Below are 19,415 nucleotides of genomic sequence, written 5' to 3' on the forward strand. Positions count from 1 at the left end.
AACTGAAATTAGGAACCTCAAAAAGATCATAAGTCTTCTTCACAACTCAAGCTATTGAATGGAAAACTCAGTTAACCATGGGACCTTGGCCCAATTGATTCAAGGCAGGGATCCTCTTCTGACTTCAAATATCAAGAACTGGCAACAAAGTATCAATTCATAATAATGGAAGTCAATACAAACTCTAGAAATAGCAAGAAAACATTCAATCAGTTCCATCTGAATCCTCATCAAAGATATACAAGTATGGGACTGTTACAGGGGCCAGCCCACTGGATTCCCTTTCCGTGGACTCGATAGTTACTCTAGGAGTGTTCCAACCCAACCGTTGCATGTAGACTGCATCATAGGCTTCAATGTTCAACCCAGAAGCAAGAAAAAGTTCCATCTCGTTAACAAATCGATCTGTTCTAGCCATTAGAAAAGGTCTTGCCGCATCAGAGACTAGAGCCTTAAAGTCTTCTTGTTTTGCTTCAGGTTTTTCTACTCGCCGCATACGCTCGTTTCTGGAAATCATAGCAAATTTGGGTAAGTTAAATTACAAGTAATCATACATAACCAAAAAACTGAAAACAAAAACGGTGTTTCAATTGATAGAAATTTCAAATCAATTACCATAAATTTAAGATGCAAGCAACACTGAATATTACCTCCTCAAAAATGAATCAACCACACCAACTATGTGATGCACAACAATTTCAACATCTTCCTCCTATAAAAAAGCAAGCAAACCAGTCTTCAATAGTCAATCCTTGAAATTTTCTGAAGCCCGTGCAATTTGCAGAATTTAAATTATTTATGTTAATAAATTGTGATATTTATATAGTAATTAATTATAAGAAAACTTGAATGGAACAAATATATTATTTAAGGGTTAGAATAACGTGACTTAAGTTTTTTACACTCCTTATGAACGCATTTATTATCATTCAATATAATATCTATAATTTTAAATATAAAATATATTGTGTATAAAAGTTAATTAAAAATTTAAAATATTTTTACTAATATATTTTTAAATATATATTAATTAAAAAAATATTATTAGCTTAAATAATAATATTTAATTTTAATTTAAATCATATATAAACTTAAACGAGTATAATTACTAAAAGCACAAAAAATGTTGTCCCATAAGAAATCTTGTGGCTTCCCATGGGATTTCTTATCCCATCGATTTGGGATAATAAAGGAGACTGGGGTACATCCAATCTCAATCTCCTAAAATATACCCAAACATGGGAAAAAATAGTCCAACTCCAAATTTCCACCATAATCCCACCTCTCAAACACAACCTAAAATAGAAGACTTGTCACCTACCACAATATGACATGAAAAAGAATTACTAGATGCTTTCACAACTTCAAAATTTTAATCCAGTTGAGTGAAAGGAAACTGAAATTAGGAACCTCAAAAAGATCATAGTCTTCTTCACAACTCAAGCTATTGAATGGAAAACTCAGTTAACCATGGGACCTGGCTCAATTGATCAAGGCAAGGATCCTCTTCTGACTTCAAATATCAAGAACTGGCAACAAGTATCAAATAAAATGGAAGTCAATACAAACTTCAGAAATAGCAAGAAACATTCAATCAGTTCCATCCGAATCCTCATCAAAGTATACAAAGTATGGGGACTATTACAGGGGCCTGCCCACGGATTCCCTTTCCGTGGACTCGATAGACTCTGGAGTGTTCCAACCCAAACCGTTGCATGTAGACTGCATCATAGGCTTCAATGTTCAACCCAGAAGCAAGAAAAAGTTCCATCTCGTTCACAAATCGATCTGTTCTTGCCGTTAGAAAAGGTCTTGCCGCATCAGAGACTAGAGCCTTAAAATCTTCTTGTTTTGCTTCAGGTTTTTTAATTGTGCGCATATGCTCGTTTCTGAAATCATAGCAAATTTGGGTAAGTTGAATTACAAGTTCATCATACATAACCAAAAAAATGAAACAAAAAACGGGGTTTCAATTGACAGAAATTCAAATCAATTACCATAAATTTAAGATGCAAGCAACACTGAATATTACCTCCTCAAAAATGAATCAACCACACCAACTATGTGATGCACAACAATTTCAACATCTTTCTCCTATAAAAAAGCAAGCAAACCAGTCTTCAATAGTCAACAAAATGTAGAGCAATTTACTAGTGATATAACATATAACTAGTTTGCAAGAGGTAAATGCATGGCCAGATCCTGTAAACAGCACAATTATAGACATATCCATAATATAGGCGGTCCTAAACTTGCCAATACCAAAAGTTTTGTTTCATAGTCCAAAAGAGACACAGAAGACTAAAAATCTGTCTGTTCTGGTGAAAAACAAATTAAAGACAGAATATGCCAATGCTATTAGATGCAGCTCCAAAATGCTAAAAATTTACGGTCAACAACAGGAACTTTCAATATGTTCTCCAAAAATCTAGTCAATTATCTTATCTCACGACAAAACAGATCAAAATGTTCCAGAATCTTGTATCCCTATGAAGTAGGTTCATAATCTGAATTCAACAAGAAAAGCAAGCAGCTTATGTTCCAGAGCAATTCAGACAATAAATATGTCAAACCGTTTTCCTCAATTCGGAAAAAGAACGTAGGCTTCTTCTAAAGGTAAATGAGATAAACATTAAAGCATCACCAACTTATGGGTTTATTCCTCTTGAAAATAAGAAAAAGGTATAATAATCGCAAGCTAGATGAGCTTCAAGAAAAGAAAATTTATGAAACAAAATAAATCTCAGCGTCTTCCATTTATGTGGGGACAAACTCCCTCAATGGAAATAATATTTGAGATATAGGTGCATGATCACAAAACAATGCTTTAGTAATAAGAAGGATGGTTCAAGTAAAAGTATAAACCAATATTTGGCACTGCTATTAGGGAATCTCCTTTTAGTTTCAGTGGATTTGCTCTAGGGCTAATAGAGAAAATTCACTTTTAATGGATGTCCAACCATGCTCTAAGTAACTAAGGGCAAGAAAATTGCAAACCAAATGAGCTCATGAACATCATACCTGCATCAGAGCTTGGATTTCCTCTCAACCAACCATGCAGCCACTGATTTGACTGAAGATACTTACCAGACTTCCAGTACCGAGAAACATTGATATGTCATTTAAGATACCTGATTGAACACATAATTGACTGAAAAACATATACGGGATACCAGTGATTTGTCAGAAGATAAAATAGCAAAATGACAGCATGAAATTTGAAGTCAAAGAATCAATAAAACACTGCTTAAGACCTGATTCTGTGTAATAGCATTGCAGTCTATACTTATGGGTTTTGAAAAGAAAACCTGCAAGCAGAAGTAAAAGAGTAAAATAAGACATAATGACATGTAAAGAAAATTTTGAAGAAAAGGGTTACCTATCCCCAGAAATTTGACCAATATAATGCCTTTGAAAATGAGTCCGTTGTATCCATAGATGATTGAAAGTTTCTCAGTTGATTGGTATAAACATAGCATAATCAGTAAAACTTTTCAAATTTACATCTTGTCACGGCTTGCCAGCCCACCCAACTAGAAATCATATTAGCAGATGTCGTGAAGATGCTACAAACACTAACCTTGCATAAAGGACACTTTACCGAAGAAAGCAGGCTCGAATGCTGCTAGCAACCACTTTAGTCCATTGTACAAATACGTTATAACAAAATTATCTGCACCACAGCAATGCAAATCCAAAGCCTTCACGGATGATCAAAACCGATAAAATCCACTTCTTCTCACCTATATTTAACTTGTAACTAAATGCACATGCAGGCGAATATTTTTCAAAATAAAAATCTGAAATCACACTTAACTTCACAGATGTAATCCCCCAAAAAAAAAAATAGATAAACAAGTAAATAACGCAAAGTACAACAATGTCAATTGCGAGCACAATTCCAGTACGTTATCGAAACAAGAATGTCAACAAATTAAAATCTCATCTTTAACGTTAAATTCATTTTGCCGCAATTAATTTCTCTTCGATTCATATAAAATCTTCACTTTAACAATAAACAAATTTAATGAATACATAAGCGATATCTTCCACTGTTTCGACATAAAGAGCTTTCTAATTTGTGTTTTGGAGAAACCCAACTCATGAAAATGTCAAAAACAAAGAGTTGAGTGAACATACGGTAGCATTTATCAAGATAGGAGTCTTGAACCATGGGTCCGAGACAGATGGGGCACGGTTCGGATCTCCTGAGGAGCTGATGACCCGTTTTAGCATGTTTTCCATATTCCTTCTCTAATCTCGTGTATGGTAGGCTTAGCAGCTGCTCTTATATCCATGACAATACAAGCGAAAGTTTATGGGGCGGGTTTTAAGACTCTCGACTGCTGTTACCGGTTCTATGCTGCTATTTTATCCATTTGAACGTTTTTTACTAATTATTTGGCATTGTTATTAGAATTATACTATGTATTAGTATATTATGAATGATAGGCTTTAATTTTTCAATAAGATAGTTGAGAAATATTTTTCCAAATAAAACTTGTTTAGGCCGTATGGGGGTTTTAAGACTCTCTGATTGCGGTTAGCGGTTCTAGTTAATATTTACTTTTACGTTATTTTTCTTAATCAATGAGTAAGGTACACGCATCTCAATTAATTGTGAGAAGAGACTAACGTAAGCAAACTACGACCACAGTTTTCACTTAAATCCGAATACGAATCGAAATCAGACAATCGCCTCTTACCTATTTTTATATAAAATTTTGGATTATACCCACAATTAAGTTTGTTACACGGAAGAGAAGAGTTTGAAAATTCATTATTTAGCCACAGAAACACTGCTCAAATTCTCAAAATCAATGTCAAGTACTAAATTTTAATCAAAGAATACATTGATACGGCTTCTTCAAGTAAATATTAAAAATTATGGCGGCATGGTTCTTTGCTTTCTAATCATCCTGACATTGCCTGACATGTGTACAATATGTGTATTGTGGCCTAAAATCTTTTGTGATAAATCAACTTACCTCTCAAAGGCTAATGTTGTGTAGTTCCAACCTTGGTGAATACACAACTGAAAATCAAATTTGATGATAGGTCTGTTACCAGACCAGCACAATCCAATCTCTTTATCACAACTCAGCCTTCTCAACAATGTGCTTGAATGGCTCCAAAGAATAGTAAAATTCATTCCCGGCCTTGTCTTTTTTCTGTTTCACATCAGGCAATGGCTCAAACCAAAAGGATTTTTCTTTCCAACTTTACTTTGTAAGTTTCTTGAATTCAGTGTCTGATGTGTATTTCAATAGGAATCCCAGTCGTCCAAAACCTTGCGGCTAGCTTTCATCAAGTTTTTTTAAATGTGATCTTCAAATTCCTGTGAAGGTGAAATCTTTAGGCTATCCCAACGAATATGATCTGTTGTAAGCTTCACTGAATGACTTGTTAGCTTCTGTCACACTGTGACATAACCCTGTCCTTCGATCATATCTTCATTTCTCAATGGTTTTTGCATTATGTAAGAGAATAAGTTTATGATATGTACTTATGCAAAACCTGGTTTAATATGTGAAACTCCTCACCATTTCCTTTACTGGAAATTCCTTTTTTAATGTTTTGCTTCTATGCAATTAACTGTTCTGGATTTACCATAAGTACATGATAGTTTGCACTAATCAACAAGATATTATTATTATATACATGACACAAAGTTATGGTTAGCTCATAGCTGTTACCTAAATGAAAATGAAATTTTGGTAAATTTTTTCTTGGATCTAACCTGTCAAGAGAATTAGGGAAATCTTTAAAGATTGATAAAACCAGATGTTTCTGACACTTTGTTACTTCAGTGCTCATCCCTCTTTAAATTATTGAGGTTATGGTTAGGCCAGTTGCATAGATTGTGTTAATGTCAGTTTCTGATTCCAGAGCTTCAAAAATTATGCTAAGTAGAATATAGATTGAGGATTGTATCTTTATTGATCTCCATTCTGATAACTGGACGGTTATAAACTTAACTGTAACTGCAGCGATGGACTAAAACTAATGTTTTTTCGACAATAAAATCGAGGATTACACTTGGATTTTCTTTCTAATAGCAAACGCTTTTAACAGGAATTCAACATGATATGATGACATAAAGGCTATAGTTCTGATGGTAAACAAAAAATGTTTTATCTTCTGACCCACGACATCTCTTTGCTTGATTCTGAAGCTGCAGCTTTCACCTGGCAATTGATTGAGTTTCATTTTCATAGTCAACTCTTTTTCATCATTTTCCTTCTGGGATGTTAAAGAAAATCCTTTCTGTAACCTTTACTTACTCAAATAATGGCCGGAGTCTTTGTTCGCTGTAATTTGATCCTGCAGCTGTCATGACCTTGTCATGTTCACTGTTCAAGAAGGATAAGTTGCGTTCCAATTTCAATGGCAACCGGTCATTTTCATCATGTGTTGACACGTTCTTGTGATAGTTTATGATATTCTATAGCTTGCATACACTTGACCTTTCTTCTTCTGTCAGGTTAGGATGTGCCGAAATTGGTCGAGAATTACAGATAACATGAAAGTAACTATGTAAGTTATTCACTATTCCTGACATTGTAAAGATCTAGAAGTACAAGAACAGACTACAAATACTTGCATACCTTCAGATATATGTCAAGGCTTGGTAGAGGTTATCGTCGCAATGTCTAGCACTTTTGGCACTGCTTCTGCAAGTAACTGGAAATTTTTTAGCTGTAAGATTGTTGTCCTAGCAATTAGAGTAAGATAGCCATCCATTAATCTTCCAACAATAATATTCTTGGAGCGGGATTTCTTCAAACAAAAGAAAACATAATTACATATATATATTTCATTTTCTCTATAATTTTAACCAAGATATCGGCAGACAACATTACTCCAACATGGAAGCTATTCTTCTTTTAAGACTTATCCAATAATTCACCATTAATTTTCATCATCAATCCTAAATTTAGAAGGTGAAGAAGAAATTTGCAGGAAACTGAATTTCTCCTCAGGTAGTACTCTAATCAAACTTTTAGTCATAACTCTGCGCAGCCTGTGAGTCAGGCTCTTGGGGGTCATATCGTGAAGTCCAATAATGATCTGCAAAAGCCATTTCGCTGCCATGGGGCTATTAAAGAAGTGGGTGGCATGGAATGTTTGAGATTAATGAAGCATTGTTAAGTGCCAGTTTATTTTCAAATAAATAAGGGTAGTGGATATTCATTTCAGTTACTGGATGGCAGAAATATTCGAGTGCAGTATGCATACAACTACAAGGGGGGTTATATGTGTTCTGGTCGTGACTTGTAGACTCTTTTCACTCTGCTGATGTATAGCCAACTCGGGGATAGCACCGTTTGCTGGGTTCCCAAATAATTTCAAAATGGCGTTTTGGCTGTCTGTGGAGGTTCTTTGTTTAATTTAGAACAGATGGAATCGGTGGATTTAATTTGAACTTCTGGGTCAGTTTGCTGGTTTGGCATTGCTGAAATAGATGAGAAACTTATTATATGGACTTTACTCCCATAAAAACATCGCACCTTGCGCACCAAGCTTGTTGGAGTAAGCGTTCTTTAATTACTTTCATAAAATTATGAACTAAATTAAAAATGAATTTAACCATCCTTCCTGGAATCTATCATCACAGGCGCACTGTCGTCCCAATTCTTACGGATTATATTCTAAAGGTCCCCAGTTCATAAGAATACTATCAAAAGGCCCCAAGTCAGATGAATATATGGAAAGGCACCAGTTTTACTTTTTACACTAAATATGCAAAGGTCGCACTGTTTATTGTTAACGTTACAAAATCCATTCCATACCATACGGCTAATATGAAGGCAATCAGAGAGAGTAGAGTCCTTTTGTAAACGATATTAACTAAGAATATATCATTATAGATCTTCATAATCATATATATAACGGATATCTTCCTCCAATATTGACATATCTATTTACATTAGAACAGCTGAGCAGGGACAAATGGTCTTAAGACCTTGAATTTCCAACTATTTTTCCATAGAGGAAACATACTTGACATTCTATTTACATTAAGAACAGCTGACAGGGACAAATGGTCTTAAGATCTTGTATTCCGAATTGATGTAGGAAATGAAGAGAATACGGGCCCCTGAACCAAGTACATTTCAACATTCTGCATTTTTATTTTGTATACAAGCCTCCATGGCACCTGCAGAAAGAGATGTTTAAAGAAGGTGTTATGAAGAGAAAAAGTGAAATAGAATAGACTCTATGCCGATTTTCACTTAAGATGATAAGAAACTTACAGAAAATTATTGGAAACAGCCTATGTTAGGTTGTAATGTTCTTTCGGCAACTTGGATCTCTTCTTGAGGGTGTCATGAAGAGTACTGACAAGGTGAGCAAGAATCCGTCTGAACCAGTTTCGCCACCAGGAAACTGACAGGAGATTATCATACATCCCTAGTGGGATGCTCACCTGTAAATAAAACAAATTCCGGAAGACATTAGAAAAGTATAAAATTAAATGGTCTTAGTAGAAACTAAATAGAGATGGCATGACAGAGAGAACTGACAGAACCCAGACACTCCACGCAATGGCAAGCAAGCTAAAAGCCTTGGCCATTCAACTTCAGATGCAGCTGCATCCATTTTTAGTTCGGTGGAGGACCTCGAACTGTAGGGTAAACAAAGATACACTATCCTGATAGAATATAATTCAGATGAGTAATTTTTAAATTGGATAAGGTAAAATTTTGAGAAGAATGGTGGCTGCAAATTTATTGCATGAGACAACCCATCTCTTCTTCATTCTTGCAAGATGTACATACTTTTTACAACAATCCTTAAGTTCAAAAGAAAGGGCTTTCACAATGACAATGTAAAGGCTAAATGATATTATGCCAGTGTAATCATGTGATCTATACCTGAATTTAAGAGAATGCATACAGAAAGCATCTAACACAACTGAGGAAACTACTTCACAGCAGAACTTATGATCTTCAATGAAAATGTAGTCTTCGGTGTATAATGGTATATATATGAGTGTCTGCCTATAGTAAGCGGATTAGAGGGCTTATATGAATTACCCATTATATCTCTGCAACTAACATGCGAATACATTATAACATATTCCTTTAGTTAACACGGTTATAATCTTTGTTTTAAGTACAGTATCTTACCAGAATACTATTTAAAAAACTATTATGAGATTTAATGCCAGGTTAATATAAGTATGGGATTAATCAAGCTTTGAAACAACAGAGAATCTTTGACTTGTGCTGCATTGAGAGAAAAAAAGTACCCAAGAAGAGCAGTAAGAGCAGCAGTATCCGTCCTCATAGATTGACTGGCATCAATGTTATCTGGTGATGGTTCTCATTGCTTCCCATACCTGTTCATGTATTCCTGGACCAAATTCAGGTTTACTGTAGTCACCAGCCATGGTTCTTTTGACTTCATACCTATGCATCAAATGGTAATAAAATTCAGCCAAGATTAATCAAAAGGTACTACAGGTCATGTGAATCACTTAAGAATTTTTGAAATTATTTTGACGCTCTGCACCTTGTAGCAACCTCATGGCTCTTGAAAGGGCTGCAAAGGATGGTATAGTCTTGGATCATTATTTCCTTCACTATGAAATCTCAAACTTGGAACTTTGCTTGACATAGTCCCCAAGAATTACATTCTTACTAATATGACCTGCACACGAACACATTAAGTGGTATCGTGCTCAAAAGTAAGTTAGTACTAATTTTATCATCAGATATAACAGCCTAATCAAACAAGTTAATGGAAATCTTATCATACCACACCTTCAATAATTCGAAAGGTCCAGTAGAACATGATAGTAACAGAGCCATATGGTAAAAAACCTAAACCCCCAAACAGTTTCTCCAGCTTTAAGAAGAACTTGAGTTGTCCGGACCACTTGGAATGCTTGAAAGTCGTACTCAATCTTCAGCGACAATCACCTGACCAGGTCGACATGAGGCGTATCAGATGACTCCAGCAGAACATGACCAAACTGTTCAAGATTGTAGGATCCCTAGCAAACCATCTAGATGAAAACTTGGTGTCAAAAGAATGCGTCACCAAATAAAAGTGATAGAAATTTATTAAGTTTTCTAAAACAACTATAAAGTATCCATGCCTGGACAAACAAAATTTGGTGAAGAAGAGAAATCACAATTTTAGATAATAACCAGTTGGGCCATTGGTAAAGCACACTGGGTATTATTATTTAAACATTAAACATAACGACCACTTGGAATGCTTGAAAGTCGTACGCAATCTTCAGCGACAATCACCTGACTAGGTCTGACATGAGGCGTATCAGATGACTCCAGCAGAACATGACCAACTTGCCTCAAGATTGTAGGATCCCTAGCAAACCATCCTAGATGAAAATTTGGTGTCAAAAGAATGAGTCACCAAATTAAAAAGTGGTAGAAATTTATTAAGTTTTCTAGAACAACTATAAATTATCCATGCCATGGACAAAACAAAATTTGTGGAAGAAGAGAAATCACAATATTTTAGATAATGTTCTAAACCTGAGTCAATCTTATTCTAATCAAGATTCAACACAATCAAACACAGATCAAATATAGAAAAGGAACAACAGACAATCTTTTTACTATGGTTCACTTGTTCAAGATTGAAAAGGCTACGTCTACGTTGAACTCCAGAATATGGAGGCTCGCTGCACTATTATTATTGTCACCAAAGATTACAACACACCACTCAATCTTCCCTTCAAGCCCTTACTAACAAGAATCACACCGACTTCACTTCTATACCCGTAAATCTATAACCTTAATGAAAATTCTAACCCTGATTCTCTACACCACAAAGAAACACAACTTTGATGGGTGGATCAACCACTAATTTACACAAGAGCAAAGTACTATACAAAGAACCCTAGAAGAGCAGTTTTGATTGAGCGATATCGATCGAAAGAGACTGTTGTGAATGAGGAAAGACTTCAACTTTTATATGGTTGACCAGCAGTAAGTCTTCAGCCGTTAGATTGCTTGGAGATCAATGGCCAGAAATGCAAGATGTATTAAAGCTAAAACAACAGCATAAAGGCTTCACTCATTAACAGATAATAACCAGTTGATCCATTTGGTAAAGCACACTGGTATTATTATTTAAATTAAACAAAAAGCTTCGTTACTACAGGAGCAATCTCAAAATGCATTTTTAAAGATGTTATACACCATGTACTCAAAGTAGGTTAGTCAGACACAAATTCCTTACCTACAGTATCAAAAAACTGTGACATAGGAATTACTCCAGCAGTAGAAACAGCACCAATTGAAGGCCGAAACCCATAAATTCCACAATATGATGCAGGTACTCTTACACTTCCTCCAGTGTCAGTACCTGTAGCGGAGATCAGTTTTTCACTTAGAAGCTGATATGGACAAGCCGAGAAACATAAGGACCTACAAGACAGAAATACTGACCCAAGGAAAAATCTACAAGCTTTGCACCTACAGCAACAGCTGATCCACTAGAAGATCCTCCAGGTATCCGGTCAGGTGCACACGGATTTGTGGGTGTTCCATAATGTATATTTTCTCCATTTATACTGCCATACGATTATTCATTGTTTATTTAGTAATTAGCAAATTAACATTCAACGATGAATTACCTATAGGAGGAGTCTCAAATCATCCATTGATTATGAATTGACAAATAGTGAACTTGTTTCCTACTATTTCAAAAGAGTAACACAAAGAATAACTAACTAAAACCAATACATTGGTTAAAAGAACTCCAACCTGTATGCCATTTCATCCATGACAGTTTTACCAATACAAGTGGCACCTCCCCTCAAGACAGCCAAAACAGCCGGAGCAGTTGACGTGGCTGCCGAATGAGTCCGTGCCCATTCAGGATGTCCAAATCCAGTTACATATCCTTCCACATCAAATCTGCATACAAATTTCAAAAGAACAATTTAAAATAAAAAAAAACAGCCAAGATCAATACATCAGTATGGAATTAGTCCTATCTATTGTAAAGCACGAACTGTGACAGGAACACAAATGAAACTAAAGAGCTGAAGTTCTTAAACAATTCAACACTCTCATTTTCTCACATCAACTTAAGCAAGACGGAGCGAAACACATAAGCTGAAACGATCCTATGAACTTAAAACAAAGATACTTCAAATACTCATGTTCCTGCCTATCTTACTGACATGATCAGAAGATCAGACCCCAATGGAGTTCATTGAATTGAGAACAGAGAGGTATTTACTTACATGTCTTTAATTGCAAAAGTGAGGCCACTTAAGGGAAGTGGATGAGGTGAAGGGACTGGCTGGAGAATAAATTTTTCGACGAAAGCTCCATAATCTGTGTCTCTCGCCATTACTTCCACTGCCATTGTTCTCACAGTATATGGTTAGCTCAGCTTTATCCTTGATGTTATCATAAACAGCGAAGTCGCTGTAGAGGTAGACATCCCGCCAATAAAACTTCTTTCAGCCAACAAGCATGCATGGACCGCAAGACATGTGGTGACTTTGTGGCTACTCGCCATTGGACGGCGGCAGAAAGTCTTTGTTCATTTGAATAATAATGACCCAGTGGCCAGTGCATTTGACTAATATCAGAAAGTCCCCTGTTCATTTCACTTACACACATGAACCCTGATCAGTTCACTACTATCAGAAAGATCCGTGTTCATTTGACTAATATCATAAAGAACCCAATTTATTTGACTAAAATATGATGTACCCTGTTCCTTTGAAAATTTTCTGAAGCCCGTGCAATTTGCAGAATTTAAATTATTTATGTTAATAATTGTGATATTTATATAGTAATTAATTATAAGAAACTTGAATGGAACAAATATTAATTATTTTAAGGGTTAGAATAACGTGACTTAAGTTTTTTACACTCCTTATGAACGCATTTATTATCATTCAATATAATATCTATAATTTTAAATATAAAATTATATTGTATATAAAAGTTAATTAAAAATTTAAAATATTTTACTAATATTATTTTTTAAATATATATTAATTAAAAAAATATTATTAGCTAAAATAATAATATTTTAATTTTAATTTTAAATCATATATAAACTTAACGAGTATAATTACTAAAAGCACAAAAAAATGTTGTCCCATAAGAAATCTTGTGGCTTCCCATGGGATTTCTTATCCCATCGATTTGGGATAAATAAAGGAGACTGGGGTACATCCAATCTCAATCTCCTAAAATATACCCAAACATGGGAAAAAATAGTCCAACTCCAAATTTCCACCCCATAATCCCACCTCTCAAACACCAACCAAAATAGAAGACTTGTCACCTACCACAATATGACATGAAAAAGAATACTAGATGCATTTTCAAACTTCAAAATTTTAATCCAGTTGAGTGAAAGGAAACTGAAATTAGGAACCTCAAAAAGATCATAGTCTTCTTACAACTCAAGCTATTGAATGGAAAACTCAGTTAACCATGGGACTTGGTCAATTGATTCAAGGCAAGGACCTCTTTGACTTCAAATATCAAGAACTGGCAACAAAGTATCAACTCATAATAATGGAAGTCAATACAAACTAGAAATAGCAGAAAAAATCAATCAGTTCCATCCGAATCCTCATCAAAGATATACAAGTATGGGACTATTACAGGGGCTGCCCAGGATTCCTTTCGTGGACTGATAGTTACTCTGGAGTGTTCCAACCAACCGTTGCATGTAGACTGCATCATAGGCTTCAATGGTCAACCCAGAAGCAAGAAAAAGTCCCTCTCGTTCACAAATCGATCTGTTCTTGACGTTAGAAAAGGTCTTGCGCATCAGAGACTAGAGCCTTAAAATCTTCGTGTTTGCTTCAGGTTTTCTAATTGTCGCATATGCTCGTTTCTGGAAATCATAGCAAATTTGGGTAAGTTGAATTACAAGTTCTTATACAAACCAAAAAAAATGAAAACAAAAACGGGGTTTCAATTGACAGAAATTTCAAATCAATACCATAAATTAAGATGCAAGCAACACTGAATATTACCTCCTCAAAATGAATAACCACACAACTATGTGATGCACAACAATTTAACATCTTTCCTATAAAAAAGCAAGCAAACCAGTCTTCAATAGTCAACAAAATGTAGAGCAATTTTACTAGTGATATAACATAAACTAGTTTGCAAGAGGTAAATGCATGGCCAGATCCTGTAAACAGCACAATTATAGACAATATCCATAATTAGGCGGTCCTAAACTTGCCAATACCAAAAGTTTTGTTCATAGTTCAAAAGAGACACAGAAGACTAAAAATCGTTCTGTTCTGGTGAAAAACAAATTAAAGACAGAATATGCCAATGCTATTAGATGCAGCTCCAAAATGCTAAAAATTTACGGTCAACAACAGGAACTTTCAATATGTTCTCCAAAAATCTAGTCAATTATCCTTTCTCTCACGACAAAACAGATCAAAATTGTCCAGTAATCTTGCTATCCCTATGAAGTAGTTCATAATCTGAATTCAACAAGAAAGCAAGCAGCTTATGTTCCAGAAAGCAATTCAGACAATAAATATGTCAAACCGTTTTCCTCCAATTCGAAAAGAACGTAGGGTCTTCTAAAGGTAAATGAGATAAACATTACAAGCATCACCAATTATGGGTTATATTCTTTGAAAATAGAAAAAGGTTATAATCGCCAAGCTAGATGAGTTCAAGAAAAAGAAAATTTATGAAGCCAAAATAAATCTCAGCGCTTCCATTTATGTGGGACAAACTCCCTCATTGGAAATAATTTGCAGATATAGGTCCATGATCAAAACAATGCTTAGTACATAAGAAGGATGGTTCAAGTAAAAGCATATAACCAATATTTGGCACTGCTATTAGGGAATCTCCTTTTAGTTTCAGTGGATTTGCTCTAGGGCTAATAGAGAAAATTAACTTTGGTTTAAATGGATGCAACCATGCTCTAAGTAACTAAGGGCAAGAAATTGCAAGAACATAGAGCTCATGAACATCATACCTGCATCAGAGCTTGGATTTCCCTTCTCAACCAACCATGCAGCCACTGATTTGACTGAAGATACTTACCAGACTTCCAGTACCGAGAAACATTGAATATGTCATTTAAGATACCTGATTGAACACATAATTGACTGAAAAACATATACGGGATACCAGTGATTTGTCAGAAGATAAAATAGCAAAATGACAGCATGAAATTTGAAGTCAAAGAATCAAATAAAACACTGCTTAAGACCTGATTCTGTGTAATAGCATTGCAGTCTATACTTATGGGCTTTTGAAAAGAAAAACCTGCAAGCAGAAGTAAAAGAGTAAAATAAGACATCTAATGAACATGTAAAGAAAATTTTGAAGAAAAGGGTTACCTATCCCCAGAATTTTGACCAATATAATGCCTTTGAAAATGAGTTCCGTTGTATCCATAGATGATTGAAAAGTTCTCAGTCTGCATCTTGGTATAAACATAGCATAATCAGTAAAACTTTTCAAATTTACATCTTGTCACGGCTTGCCAGCCCACCCAACTAGAAATCATATTAGCAGATGTCGTGAAGATGCTAAACAACACTAACCTTGCATAAAGGACACTTTACCGAAGAAAGCAGGCTCGAATGCTTGCTAGCAACCACTTTAGTCCATTGTACAATACAGTTATAACAAAACTTATCTGCACCACAGCAATGCAAATCCAAAGCCTTCACGGATGATCAAAACCGATAAATTCCACTTTCTTCTCAATCCATATATTCTAACTTGTAACTAAATGCACATGCAGGCAGAATATTTTTCAAAATAAAAATCTGAAATCACACTTAACTTCACAGATGTAATCCCCCAAAAATAAATAAATAGATAACAAGTAAATAACGCAAAGTACAACAATGTCAATTGCGAGCACAATTCCAGTACGTTATCGAAACAAGAAATGTCAACAAATTTAAAATCTCATCTTTAACGTTAAATTCATTTTTGCCGCAATTAATTTCTCTTCGATTCTATATAAAATCTTCACTTTAACAATAAACAAATTTAATGAATACATAAGCGATATCTTCCACTGTTTCGACATAAAGAGCTTTCTTAATTTAGTGTTTTGGAGAAACCCAACTCATGAAAATGTCAAAAACAAAGAGTTAGAGTGAACATACGGTAGCATTTATCAAGATAGGAGTCTTGAACCATGGGTCCGAGACAGATGGGGCACGGGTTCGGATCTCCTGAGGAAGCTGATGACCCGCTTTTAGCATTGTTTTCCATAATTCCTTCTCTAATCTCGTGTATGGTAGGCTTAGCAGCTGCTACTTTATATCCATGACAATACAAGCGAAAGTTTATGGGGCGGGTTTTAAGACTCTCGACTGCTGTTACCGGTTCTATGCTGCTATTTTATATCCATTTGAACGTTTATTTTACTAATTATTTTGGCATTTGTTATTAGAATTATACTATGTATTAGTATATTATGACTGATAGGCTTTAATTTTTCAATAAGATAGTTGAGAAATATTTTTCCAAATAAACACTTGTTTAGGCCGTATGGGACGGGTTTTAAGACTCTCTGATTGCGGTTAGCGGTTCTATGTTAATATTTATCACTTTTACGTTATTTTTTCTTTAATCTTAATCGAGTAAGGTTACACGCATCTCAATTAATTGTTAGAAGAGACTAACGTAGCAAACTACGACCACAGTTTTCACTTAAATCACGAATACGAATCGAACATCAGACAATACGCCTAAAATAGAAGACTTGTCACCTACCACAATATGACATGAAAAAGAATTACTAGATGCATTTTCACAACTTCAAAATTTTAATCCAGTTGAGTGAAAGGAAACTGAAATTAGGAACCTCAAAAAGATCATAGTCTTCTTCACAACTCAAGCTATTGAATGGAAAACTCAGTTAACCATGGGACCTTGGCTCAATTGATTCAAGGCAAGGATCCTCTTCTGACTTCAAATATCAAGAACTGGCAACAAAGTATCAACTCATAATAATGGAAGTCAATACAAACTTCAGAAATAGCAAGAAAACATTCAATCAGTTCCATCCGAATCCTCATCAAAGATATACAAGTATGGGACTATTACAGGGGCCTGCCCACTGGATTCCCTTTCCGTGGACTCGATAGTTACTCTGGGAGTGTTCCAACCCAACCGTTGCATGTAGACTGCATCATAGGCTTCAATGTTCAACCCAGAAGCAAGAAAAAGTTCCATCTCGTTCACAAATCGATCTGTTCTTGCCGTTAGAAAAGGTCTTGCCGCATCAGAGACTAGAGCCTTAAAATCTTCTTGTTTTGCTTCAGGTTTTTCTAATTGTCGCATATGCTCGTTTCTGGAAATCATAGCAAATTTGGGTAAGTTGAATTACAAGTTTCATCATACATAACCAAAAAAAATGAAAACAAAAACGGGGTTTCAATTGACAGAAATTTCAAATCAATTACCATAAATTTAAGATGCAAGCAACACTGAATATTACCTCCTCAAAAATGAATCAACCACACCAACTATGTGATGCACAACAATTTCAACATCTTTCTCCTATAAAAAAGCAAGCAAACCAGTCTTCAATAGTCAACAAAATGTAGAGCAATTTTACTAGTGATATAACATATAACTAGTTTGCAAGAGGTAAATGCATGGCCAGATCCTGTAAACAGCACAATTATAGACAATATCCATAATATAGGCGGTCCTAAACTTGCCAATACCAAAAGTTTTGTTTCATAGTCCAAAAGAGACACAGAAGACTAGAAATCAGTCTGTTCTAGTGAAAAAAAAAATTAAAGACAGAATTATGCCAATGCTATTAGATGCAGCTCCAAAATGCTAAAAATTTACGGTCAACAACAGGAACTTTTCAATATGTTCTCCAAAAATCTAGTCAATTATCCTTTATCCTCACGACAAAACAGATCAAAATTGTCCAGTAATCTTGCTATCCCTATGAAGTAGGTTCATAATCTGAATTCAACAAGAAAAGCAAGCAGCTTATGTTCCAGAAAGCAATTCAGACAATAAATATTGTCAAACCGTTTTCCTCCAATTCGGAAAAGAACGTAGGGCTTCTTCTAAAGGTAAATGAGATAAACATTACAAGCATCACCAACTTATGGGTTATATTCCTCTTGAAAATAAGAAAAAGGTATAATAATCGCCAAGCTAGATGAGCTTCAAGAAAAGAAAATTTATGAAAGCCAAAATAAATCTCAGCGTCTTCCATTTATGTGGGACAACTCCCTCCATTGGAAATAATATTTGCAGATATAGGTGCCATGATCACAAACAATGCTTTAGTACATAAGAAGGATGGTTCAAGTAAAAGCTATATAACCAATATTTGGCACTGCTATTAGGGAATCTCCTTTTAGTTTCAGTGGATTTGCTCTAGGGCTAATAGAGAAAATTCACTTTTAACTGGATGTCCAACCATGCTCTAAGTAACTAAGGGCAAGAAATTGCAAGAACAAATAGACTCATGAACATCATACCTGCATCAGAGCTTGGATTTCCCTTCTCAACCAACCATGCAGCCACTGATTTGACTGAAGATACTTACCAGACTTCCAGTACCGAGAAACATTGAATATGTCATTTAAGATACCTGATTGAACACATAATTGACTGAAAAACATATACGGGATACCAGTGATTTGTCAGAAGATAAACTTATCTAATAATGGCCGGAGTCTTTGTTCGCTGGTAAATGATCCTGCAGCTGTCATTGACCTGTTCATGTTCACTTGTTCAAGAAGGATAAGTTGCATTTCAATTTCAATGGCAACGGTAATTTTTCATCATGTGTTGACACGCTTCTTGTGATAGTTTATGATATTCTATAGCTTTGCTACACTTGACCTTTCTTCTTCTGTTAGGTTAGGATGTTAACGATGCAAGTTATTCACCTATTCCTGACATTTGTTAAAGATCTAGAAGTACAAGAACAGACTACAAATAACTTGCATACCTTCAGATATATGTCAATGGGTGGTAGAGGTTATCGTCGCAATGTCTAGCACTTTTTGGCATGCTTCGCAGTAACTGGAAATTTTTAGCTGTAAGATGTGTCCTAGCAATTAGAGTAAGTAGCCATCCATGAATCTTCCCACAACTAATCTTGGAGCGGGATTTCTAAAACAAAAGAAACATAATTACATCATATATAGTTCATTTTCTCTATAATTTTTAACCAAGAGATCTGGCAGACAACATGCTCCAACATGGAAGCTATTCTTCTTTCAAGCTTATCCAAATTCACCATTAATTTTCATCATCAATCAATTAGAAGGTGAAGAAGAAATTGCAGGAAACTGAATTTTCCTCTCAGGTAGTACTCTAATCAAAACTTTAGTCATAAATCCGCGCAGCCTGTGATGAGTCAGGCTCTTGGGGGTCATATCGTGAAGTCCAATAATGATCGCAAAAGCC

General features: G+C 35.2%; 2 protein-coding genes and 1 pseudogene across 5 annotated transcripts; all 3 read right to left on the minus strand.

Annotated features, from left to right (window-relative positions):
- Positions 1 to 91: 91 nt before the first annotated feature.
- Positions 92 to 16,352, minus strand: LOC116139895. 4 transcript variants are annotated; one of them, XM_031425549.1, is made up of 7 exons: positions 16,127 to 16,352; positions 15,551 to 15,645; positions 15,344 to 15,429; positions 15,214 to 15,269; positions 14,977 to 15,089; positions 651 to 712; positions 92 to 506 (listed from the first exon to the last, which is right to left on the minus strand). In XM_031425549.1, the coding sequence occupies exons 1-7, from the start codon at positions 16,233 to 16,235 to the stop codon at positions 206 to 208; spliced, it is 822 nt and encodes a 273-aa protein (XP_031281409.1). In that variant the 5' UTR covers positions 16,236 to 16,352; the 3' UTR covers positions 92 to 205. The 4 variants fall into 4 exon arrangements, with proteins under 4 accessions (XP_031281409.1, XP_031281391.1, XP_031281399.1 ...); XM_031425531.1 differs by having other exon boundaries at positions 15,551 to 15,673; XM_031425539.1 differs by having other exon boundaries at positions 15,344 to 15,423; positions 15,551 to 15,673; positions 16,127 to 16,351.
- On the minus strand, positions 1,491 to 12,477 carry LOC116139797 (annotated as a pseudogene).
- A 551-nt stretch (positions 16,353 to 16,903) lies between the features above and the next one.
- On the minus strand, positions 16,904 to 18,645 carry LOC116139922. Its single transcript, XM_031425568.1, has 3 exons — positions 18,479 to 18,645; positions 17,467 to 17,528; positions 16,904 to 17,319 (listed from the first exon to the last, which is right to left on the minus strand). The coding sequence occupies exons 1-3, from the start codon at positions 18,620 to 18,622 to the stop codon at positions 17,019 to 17,021; spliced, it is 507 nt and encodes a 168-aa protein (XP_031281428.1). The 5' UTR covers positions 18,623 to 18,645; the 3' UTR covers positions 16,904 to 17,018.
- Between the last annotated feature and the right edge of the window lie 770 nt (positions 18,646 to 19,415).

The sequence above is a fragment of the Pistacia vera genome, unplaced genomic scaffold, assembly GCF_008641045.1.
Source record: "Pistacia vera cultivar Batoury unplaced genomic scaffold, PisVer_v2 Contig1105, whole genome shotgun sequence".
In the NCBI taxonomy this organism is placed as follows: Eukaryota; Viridiplantae; Streptophyta; class Magnoliopsida; order Sapindales; family Anacardiaceae; genus Pistacia; species Pistacia vera.

Bases quoted from the DNA above. Each gene is read 5' to 3' on its own strand.
- LOC116139922 (XM_031425568.1), bottom strand. From the start codon at position 18,622: ATGTTTTTCAGTCAATTATGTGTTCAATCAGGTATCTTAAATGACATA. The intron at 17,529-18,478 runs GTATGATGTTCA...GCTTTTTTATAG, and splicing joins AAATCCAAGCTCTGATGCAG to GAGAAAGATGTTGAAATTGT. The intron at 17,320-17,466 runs GTAATATTCAGT...TATGATTTCCAG, and splicing joins GTTGATTCATTTTTGAGGAG to AAACGAGCATATGCGACAAT.
- LOC116139895 (XM_031425531.1), bottom strand. From the start codon at position 16,225: ATGCTAAAAGCGGGTCATCAGCTTCCTCAGGAGATCCGAACCCGTGCC. The intron at 15,090-15,213 runs GTCTTAAGCAGT...GTGTTCAATCAG, and splicing joins ATGCTATTACACAGAATCAG to GTATCTTAAATGACATATTC. The intron at 713-14,976 runs GTATGATGTTCA...GCTTTTTTATAG, and splicing joins AAATCCAAGCTCTGATGCAG to GAGGAAGATGTTGAAATTGT.